Source organism: Chenopodium album, chromosome 22 (genome assembly GCF_948465745.1).
Source record: "Chenopodium album chromosome 22, dcCheAlbu1.1, whole genome shotgun sequence".
NCBI lineage: Eukaryota > Viridiplantae > Streptophyta > Magnoliopsida > Caryophyllales > Amaranthaceae > Chenopodium > Chenopodium album.
In genome coordinates, this window is record NC_137855.1 from 34,036,089 (window position 1) to 34,045,596 (window position 9,508).

Genomic DNA, 9,508 nt, shown 5'->3' on the forward strand with positions numbered 1-9,508 from the left:
TTGCTCCCTTAGGTCACATAATACATGCAAACCCATAAAATTAAGCTCAAGATTAATTTTGGTTAAACTTGTTTTGGGTTATTAGGAAAAGCGGGTCACGTTGATATCTAGTATCATGTTAGTTTTAGGTCTAGTCAATGACATGTTGGGATAACAATGACAAGTCAAGTAAAGTCTGGTTACGGATCACCACGACTCGTGTCAATAACGTACATGTTGTGTTGGGTTGTAATCCTTTTCAAGTTCTAATCGGGTCGGGTACTAGTTCGGGTATGGATCGTTGTCAGGTAGTTGTCAATTACTATCAGGTCGAGTGTAGGCTCGAATTCAAGTTATAATCTATTGCATGAAATCAGTTACTCCCTCCATGTTTTTTTAAGGGTTACAGTTTGACTGTCACATAATTTTAGGCAATTTAATTGACTTAAATAAAATAAGAGATAAGTAGGGTAGTTGGTGTATTAAAAAATTGTAAAGAAAGATAGTGGGGTTATAAAAAAAAAAAAAAAAAAAAAAAAAAAAAAAAAAAAAAAAGTAGTAGTGGGTTTGAGTGAGACTACGAGAGAAAAGAGATATAATATTTTAATGTAGTTTTTTGCCAAAAAAAAAAGGAAATGTAACACTTATTAAAATACGGCTGAATTTAGTAAGCATAACACTTATTAAAACACGGAAGGAGTATCAATTAACAGTTGGTCAGGTTCAGATCAAGTTACAGACTTACGGGTCAATAATTTTACCTTATTGGTGAGGTATAGGTTGAGTTTATCATTGCCGATTATAGTGAGTTTTCCCATCACTACCCATTTTAACTTTTTAAGCCTAGCCGTGCGTGCATGATTAAGGCAAAATGATGATTTGTGATTGTGGTGATTTGTGATTGTGATGATTTGTGATCACATGATTGAAGGGTATTATTTGGTTGTCTTTGATTTGTGCATGCGTGGTTCAAAAATTAGTACACAACTAGGTTTGGTTTCATAATCTAATATATATATATATATATAAAGGGGAGTTTTTTTCCCGAGTTTTCAGATAGTCACGTAGGATTTAATTTTCTTAGCGCGTCATGTAGGATTATAAATTTTAGTTTTAGCCAATTAAATAAGAGATTATTAATTTCTTTTATAATTAAATAATTCAAATACCACGAAAGCAAAATTGACAAAAGAGATTTTTAAATTTAAATTAATTATATATAAAATATTATCTTTTGATAGTATGAATTTTATCTAAATATATAACAAATTTTAGCACATAAATTAAAAAAAATTTATTTTTTAAAAATTTAAAAAAAAACCATGCATCGCACGGATTTCATATAGTGATAATTATTAACGATGACTTAGGTGAATTTTTTTTTTTGTTTTTTTAAAGTAGTTGCTTATGTACTTTAAATTTTTTGTATGTTTCATAAAACATTTTATATGTTAAAAACATTCAAATTATTTGATACATATTTTTTCATTTTCTACAAAAATAGCATTTTAGAGGAAAAACTAGTTTACGATCTCGTGCAATACACTGAGTTACAAAATTGGTATTTCAACATTTTTTTAGTAATTTTTTTTCACTTTATAAAAAGTACTTCCTCCGTTTTCTTTTACTTGCAACACTTCCCTAAAAAGGAAATGTCACAATACTTGCAACACACTATAAAAGGAAAGTTACTTTAGGGAAAAATTATACTATTTCCCTTATCTAAAGCACATGGCCCACTAAATTACACTCCTAACAACCACTCATCCCATTTTAAAGTGTATTATATCATGTGAACCCAACATTTCTTAAATACCGTGAAAAAGTGTGTGTTGCATCTAAAAGAAAACGGAGGAAGTATAACATAGATCATTATTTTTTTTAAAACAAAAACTTCGTACTTCGTAATACATTTTAGGTTACTATATACCCATATAATATGTATTTATACTCCGTACAAATTTATATTAAATTATGCATATCTTTTGAATAATGATAATACACGGAGTACTTTGCTTTAATTTTCTATAAGTTGTTACAAAAATGTTAATGCGTATTAGTAAAGTAAAAAAAAAAATATTATATGAACTTAAAATTTCTAAATTTCTAAAGATAATTTGGCAAAAAAAAGTAAATAAAAAAATTGGCGAGAAATTATTTAACAAATTTTAATAAGTGTCATATTTTATTCGCCTTTAGTATATAGTTATTGATGATTATAGCATTTTGAAGAGTTCAGGTCATAATGTATTGGAACAAATCAATTGTTGCTATTAGGTCAAGTTTGGATCAAGTTACAAGTCACTAGTGAATTTTTCCGTGAAAGACTTCCTTATTTGGATTTGGACATTTGAATTGGTACACAAGTACACAACTAGTTTTGGGATTGTGCATATGCACAATTTTATAAGGGTACCCCCTCCGTGTTTTTTTAAGTGATACATTTTTCATTTTCGGCCGTGTTTTTTTAAGTGATACATTTCCTTTTTTGGCAAAACAATATATTAAAAAAATTATATCTCTCTTCTCTCATGGTCCCCACCCAAACTCACTACTACTTTTTTATTATATCTTTCCTCTCACATTCATTACTTTTCAATAAACTATTAACCTCATTATCTTTCTTTAACAATTTTTTAATACTCCACTATCCCACTTACCTTATTTTATTTAAGTCAATTAAATTGCCTAAAACTATGTGCCGGTCAATATGTATCACTTAAAAAACACGGAGGGAGTAAGATTTATTAACGATGACTTATATGTGATCTTTTTTTCTTAAAATAGTCCCTTAAAATTTTTGTATGTTATATAAATATTTTTTGTGTTAAAATAAATTTCAAATTGTTTGATACAAATTCATAGATATACCTTTCTTTTTTTTTTTTTTTTTTTTTTTTTTTTTAACAAAATACTTGTAGTATTTTGTAGGAATTTTTTTTCATATTGTGCCAAGTGTCCTATTTGGTGATTGCTTTAGTATATAGTATAGATAGATAGATAGATGGAGTTTGTTCCACTTCATCAAGACGCACAAAAATTATACGTATTACTCCTCCTCTTCTTTAATACAAAAATGTTAAACAAAAATATAATCTCTTTTTATTTGAAACAACAAAAATATAATCTCTAGTTGTTGGACATTAATCATAGTGTACTGTTCTCAATCTAGCTATATGTCTTACACCATAGAATTGGAGATGTAAACCTAGAGGTTTATTGTTACGAGTCCACATATACTGTACGGGGTAAATTTGACTTTAGGGCAGTTATTTATTGTCATGCCACGACAATTTCATCAGATAAGCCATTCTAATGCTATAGCATTCTGTAGTAGTCATATTTCTTACAATGGATGTTCTTAATTTTCTATATCAATATGTGGTTTTTAGAATGGGATACTGCTACTTAGCTTATATTATCCGATCCAATAACAAGTAGCTAGTCATCAAAGTTCTACACAAACATTCAATTAACACAAATGAATACACAAGGATTTTTGTATGTCCATTACATCTTCATTAAAAGGCTACACAAAAGACTAGTAATAATTAATAAACATTGATGATATGATGGAGTCATGGAAGCTAAGGCATCCGATCCATTTCAGTACCTTGGTGATCGATCGATCGAATGCCTTAATTAATCAAGTATGGAAGACATCCATCTCAGCAGCCTTGTTGCCGGAATGAGTAGTAGGTGGATCAAAGCGGCTAAACAACCTGTATGATGAGATAAGAGAAAGAGCAGCATAACATAACATTACTACAAAAGTAATGGACACTGATACAGTTGCTTTGTGGCAAAACACTCCAAAGGTACCACATGCTGCACTCCAAGTGATGGCTGTGTCTCCCTTGTATGCTAAGTACACTACTTCAGTTGACACTGCTCCCGCCGCTAAGATTATGTACGTCAACAGCTGCACGTACACAATTTTTTAAGGTAATTAGAAGCGCATAATAATCCAATCTATTCACCTGATTTGTACTTATCTTGATCTTATTTACTTAGAATTTATTTTAGTTATAAATTAAACTTAGGTAGCCTTGATTAACCCTTATCACAACTTATCAGAACTTATCTTATCATAACTTCTCAAACCTTATCTTAAGGTATTAACCCTGAAATAAGTAGAAATAAGGTGAACAGAACAGGACCTACATACAACTATCCACTGGGTAGCAAGTTACCCACTAGACCATTATTAATACATGTTAAAAATTTTAAATTATTATTAATCATGTCGAGTTGAATTCCATCCATTACTATAACTAAAAGAATTTAGCTTATGAAATATAAAAAACGGTTTGTTATTGATTTTTCTTTATGGCATGTATGATAGTATAGATAAATAAGTACTAAATCTTGGAACATGAAATAAACTGGTTGATATTATCCAACCTGGTCAAGGAGGAAGAAGGTCCAAGCTCTAGACATGGTGGGAGGTCGAGGAACGGCTGTAACCACTGCGGATAGGAGGGAGTAACCCGCGCATATGCCATTTGCATGAACAAGATATCTGCATACCATCATTTTTACCAAGTACAATTATTACTTTAGTACTATTTCAATTTTATCTATTCCATTAATTTCACAAGATAGTGCAACATTTGATTGTTATGGTCAAAATCAAATTATTATGTCATGACAAATCCAAGAACCGCTGGACAAGCCTATCCAGGCCTGAGGCCATGACTCGCACCATGCCTAAAATATTTTAGAGTATACATTAAATTGTTGTATTCGTATAGAAACATAAAGCTGGCTAAGTTGGTTTCTAATTTCTACTTCGTATTTAAATAAAATGCCAATCCTAAAGCAATAGGCCGGGGGTTAAAAAATTGTTCTTACTTGTCACTTCATACGACCCACTCTATACAAAGTTTCTAGATCCATCTTTGATATGATTGTAGAAATTACAAATTACTTATATCAATTTAAAAAAATTAACTGATTCTTTGCAAAGTTTTCTCAAAACTTGTAATAATTGAGAATTGAATGCTTTCTAAAGAGCATGATAAAATATTTTCATTCACTAATTCCACAAATTAAACTTTTATTCAATTACAAAAAGAAATATTTACCTAGTATAGTCATTCAATAGATCCCGAAAACCTAACTATGTAGTACCTTATTTGAGTTTTTGTTCTCTTGTTACAAAATCTAACCAAATCTAGCATCATAAAATTTTTGGACTATGCAAAAGTCAAATGTTATGTCACTGTAATTATTCGTATCAAATTGGCAGTATTCAACAAATAATATATGACGAATATATAAACCAATTAGGGCTTCAACAATCAGATTAAGCTTTTATTTGTTTCGTATACATATATAAAGTGATCCTATAATATACAAATTCGATTATTTTGCTCACTTCTCTAACCTAGCACAAGAAGTACAAGAAATCAATGATAAAAAGGGCAAAAGCAGTAGATTAACTTACTTGAAAGCACCAAGATTAGTGTAGGAAAGAGAGCCAAAATCAGTAGTCTGAGAGTTCTTTAGCATGACAATAAGAGCAGCTACGCACAAACCCATTGGTAGCAACCGGAACAACGTCTCGGCAGTACGCATACTGGTGGTTCTACCACTTTCATCGTCGGTGGTGGTAACAACGCCTCCTTTCGGTATTATCTTCTCCGCCATATTATTTCCTCAAATGAACAATAATTATGTTGTTGTTGTTACTTGTTACTTGAATTGCTTGTATTGTATGTTATTAGTACACTGAGTTAGCTAGCTGGCTAGTTAGGAGGATGAAGTAGACTGAAAGTAGTTGATGGTATTTAAAACAAGATGAATTATATGATGTGCAAGTTAGGTGTGCATTAAATTGCTGCCATTATGGTGTATGTGATATTGTAATACCACGCATTTCCATGTACTTGCGTACATTTCATTACCTTTCTTTGTGCATTGTGTGGTTGCCAATCTTCAACAACTGATTGAATAGTTATGCTAGGATATATGCACGAATAAATGTTATCCGGTTGGTATTGATTGATTGAATTGGAGATGGGGTGTCAAGTCGGGTATCCTAATGGAGTACAGTTTGTGTTGATCTACAATGGGTCGGGTTGTTTGAATCGGGTATGGTAATGGCGGATCATTTAATCCTAACGCCGATCAAATCAAGTCGGGTCAAGTTCACTTTAAATGGGGGTCAAATTTGGGTCCGATTATATGTGGTTAGGTATAGATCAAATTTGGGTCAAGTCAAATTTGGATCGGGATATATTGATCAGTTTGATCATGTGAACCTAGATCCGGATATAATCAAAATTGTTTGGGCGAAAAAGGGTACGGTAAACTTTTTGAAGGTCATTTCAAATAAATTTAGTTAGTTTAATCTATCTTTGTTTCAATCATTTTGGTTAGTTAAGGTTAATATTCGAGTCTATTTCAATTATAATTAGCTCTATCTTGGTTCAGTTCATTTCAATTTCAATTTTTGGATCGAGTATTTTGGATTCTGGCCAATCTCAGTTTGAATCATTTCAGTAATAAATGTAGGATGAGTCTCTTTGTTATTGTAGATCTTAGTTCTTATACATCATTTTCTTTACATTTCGTTTTAGTTTGGTGTTAGGTTTATTAGAATTGGTATAAGATTTGATTTGGGTAAAAATACCCTAGGCTAGTTGGCCCAATCAGAGTCCGCCACGTGTCACTGAAAGGGGCGCCACCTTGGACCTCTCAGGGAACGACACGTGGCAGACATATAAAAGGACCTGGGATTGGCGGCTTTCAGGCCCAAATCCCGAGGTCTGCAAAAGCCGCGTAAATATTCCCTAGGGCACGAAACCCTAGGGAGTGCACGTTTTTCAAGAAGCCTATAAGTAGGAGATGATCTCCACATTTATGGCTACGTTCTTTTTGACACTCCTTACGAGGAATATTAAGTGATTACTAATCATTGTCAGAACTGTCTCTCTCAAGAGAACAGTACACCTGAGCTCGGACCGAGCAGATAACCCTTTACATTCCGCACCTTATTCTTCGGACTTAGACTAACTTAAGCTTCGGAGGCGGACCACCGACCATTCGGTGCTCCGTTGTTTTGCAGGTACAGGCATCCAAGCGAGCATCCAGTTTTAGTGTTGTAACTCTCCCAAGGGACTCAAAAAACCCCGAAACATTTGGCGCCGTCTGTGGGAAAAGTACCTCTAAGATGGCCTCTTTGGAAACTGTACCACTTTCTGTAACTAATCGGCCTCCAGAAACCAATCGGCCACTCTTGACTAATCAACAACCAGAGACCAATCGGTCCCTGGACGAAGTGTTGGTCCAGACGGACCATGATTCAGGTGACGATGGTGACGTCGAAACCTATACTGCTAGAGATGGGTCTCTCATCTCCAGGCGCGTCCGCAGCAAGGAAAAGCGGGAGCGCCCTCACTCTCAGAATGCTCCGGGCAAATCAGCCGGACATTCGAAGAAGCCGTCTGATTCTACCCACGCGGAAGGGTCAGATCCAGTAACTAGAGATGAGCTCATGAAGCTTGTGAGCACTCTCCGTGGTGAGATTAAACAACTCACCAACAAGAAGTCGGCTACTCCTGCCAAGGAACAGTCGGTCAAGAAGTCAGCCCAAATGGGCAAGAATAAATCGGTCAGGGACCGACAGCCGACTCCTCATCCCAAGGAACCGGCTCGGCCTCAGTTTGACCTCTCCAGACTCCGGTTTCCAGAAACGGTTACAAGGAAAGCCATTCGGCATGTCCAGCCAGATGGTAACAAGAAAACATTCTCTGATGCTCGACACTACATCGAACAGAGGAGGAATGAGCTATCAGAGTCGGCCTCAACGTCGACTTACCATGACAGCTTCCAGCATACCTCGTTGAGGTATTCACAATCTGCGCATGAGACTCCAGTAAGCAGCCCCAGGGTTCAAGCTGGACCTCATGTCATCCAGCAGGCTCAGTACATGGCCCAGCCGTTGTACCAAACGCCCGCTCAACCTTACATCCAGCCTGTCTTCCTTGGAGGACAGGCGGCATGCGGCTATCAGCCCATGGACTGGCAGCTTAGGCTGCAGCACCTTGGAGATCAACCCTCTGCTTTCTCTAAGGAAATAACCGACGCCGAACAGCCGGCCAAGGTTAAAAATGTGTTGGTAGGAGCCTATGATGGGACCACCAACCCAGAAGATCACCTGCTAGCATACACCCACCTCATGTATTTACAAGGGCTGGATGATGCCGCATGGTGTCGCTGCTTTCCAGCCACGCTGAAGGGCATAGCCCAACAGTGGTTCGGCAACTTGCCGGCTGGTTGCATTAACAGCTTCAAGACGCTTGCGTTCTTGTTTGCCTCCAACTTCTCTATGAACATCCCTGCCAAGAAGACAAGCCTTGATCTTGGCAATGTACAGCAGGGAGATAGAGAAGGCTTGCGTTCCTACGTCAGGCGGTTCAATCTGGTCCGAATCCAGATCCATGGGCTATCTGACGAGGTCGCCTTCACAGACTTCTTCAAAGGTCTAAAGGACGGTTCTACATTTAAGTACGAACTTGTCCGAAAGCAAATCTTCACTCTGCAGGGAGCGCTGCGAGAGGCGGAAGCCTATATACAGGCGACCGAGCTCTGTTCCTCCAACAGACAGTCGGACTCTAAGAGGTCCGACCGACAGAAGGAGAGTCGGCCTGCTCAGCCGGCTCCCAAGCCGGAAGAGAGCAAAAAGAAAAAGCAAGTCTGGGTCGTTGATAACTCTGATCAGCCGGCCCAGAATAAGAAGAAAGAGTGGAAACCGTACGTCCCAAGGTACGAATTCCACAAGGACTGCTGCTCCATCTTGATGGAAATAAAGAACCGGCTAACTCTTGAGAAGCCGACTCCAATGAGAGGTTCCGTTGAAAATCGGAACAAAAATAAACATTGCCACTTCCATGAAGACGTCGGTCATAACACCAACGACTGTTTCAGTCTCAAGCGAGAGCTTGACCGTCTGGCCGACAAAGGACAGCTAAAGTGCTATGTGAAGTCCAAAGTGACTTCAAAGGCGAATCATGGGCAGTCCAAAAAGAAGGCTCCCCAGCCGACTGTTAGTACCGACACCGATGAAGATCCAGTATATACCATAGCAGGCGGATTCGCCGGGGGTGGCCCGACTATTCGGGGCACCAAGGATCATCTGAAAAAGATGATCCATTCTGTTGAAGAGGGAGAGACGGCAAGCACATCCGCCTTCCCTGAGGTCATCATCACCGAAAAGGACAGAGGCAAAGTCCGTCGACCGCATGATGACCCTGTTGTCATCGAGTGCAAAGTGGCCAACCAACTGGTTGGTCGAATCTTGATCGACACAGGCAGTTCCTATGACCTTATCAGCCTCAAATGCTTGTCCAATCTCAAGTACAAGCCAGACAGCATGATGGAGGTCTCTCACACCCTTGTAGGGTTTGGGGGAGGACTCGTGCACCCAGTCGGACGGATAGATTTACCCATCCGGCTGGGGAAAAAGGGAAACGACCGGCATATGACCATCCGTTTCCTCGTGGTTGAAGAGCTTACTGCCTAC

At 37.2% G+C, this 9,508-nt stretch overlaps 1 protein-coding gene across 1 annotated transcript; it reads right to left on the reverse strand.

Moving 5' to 3' along the window:
- Positions 1–3,421: 3,421 nt before the first annotated feature.
- On the reverse strand, positions 3,422–5,731 carry LOC145605145 (CASP-like protein 2A1). Its single transcript, XM_081661172.1, has 3 exons — positions 5,429–5,731; positions 4,384–4,501; positions 3,422–3,901 (listed from the first exon to the last, which is right to left on the reverse strand). The coding sequence occupies exons 1-3, from the start codon at positions 5,629–5,631 to the stop codon at positions 3,626–3,628; spliced, it is 597 nt and encodes a 198-aa protein (XP_081517298.1). The 5' UTR covers positions 5,632–5,731; the 3' UTR covers positions 3,422–3,625.
- Between the last annotated feature and the right edge of the window lie 3,777 nt (positions 5,732–9,508).

Bases quoted from the DNA above. Each gene is read 5' to 3' on its own strand.
- LOC145605145 (XM_081661172.1), bottom strand. From the start codon at position 5,631: ATGGCGGAGAAGATAATACCGAAAGGAGGCGTTGTTACCACCACCGAC. The intron at 4,502-5,428 runs GTAAGTTAATCT...GATGGTATGCAG, and splicing joins ACTAATCTTGGTGCTTTCAA to ATATCTTGTTCATGCAAATG. The intron at 3,902-4,383 runs GTTGGATAATAT...GTGTACGTGCAG, and splicing joins CCTTCTTCCTCCTTGACCAG to CTGTTGACGTACATAATCTT.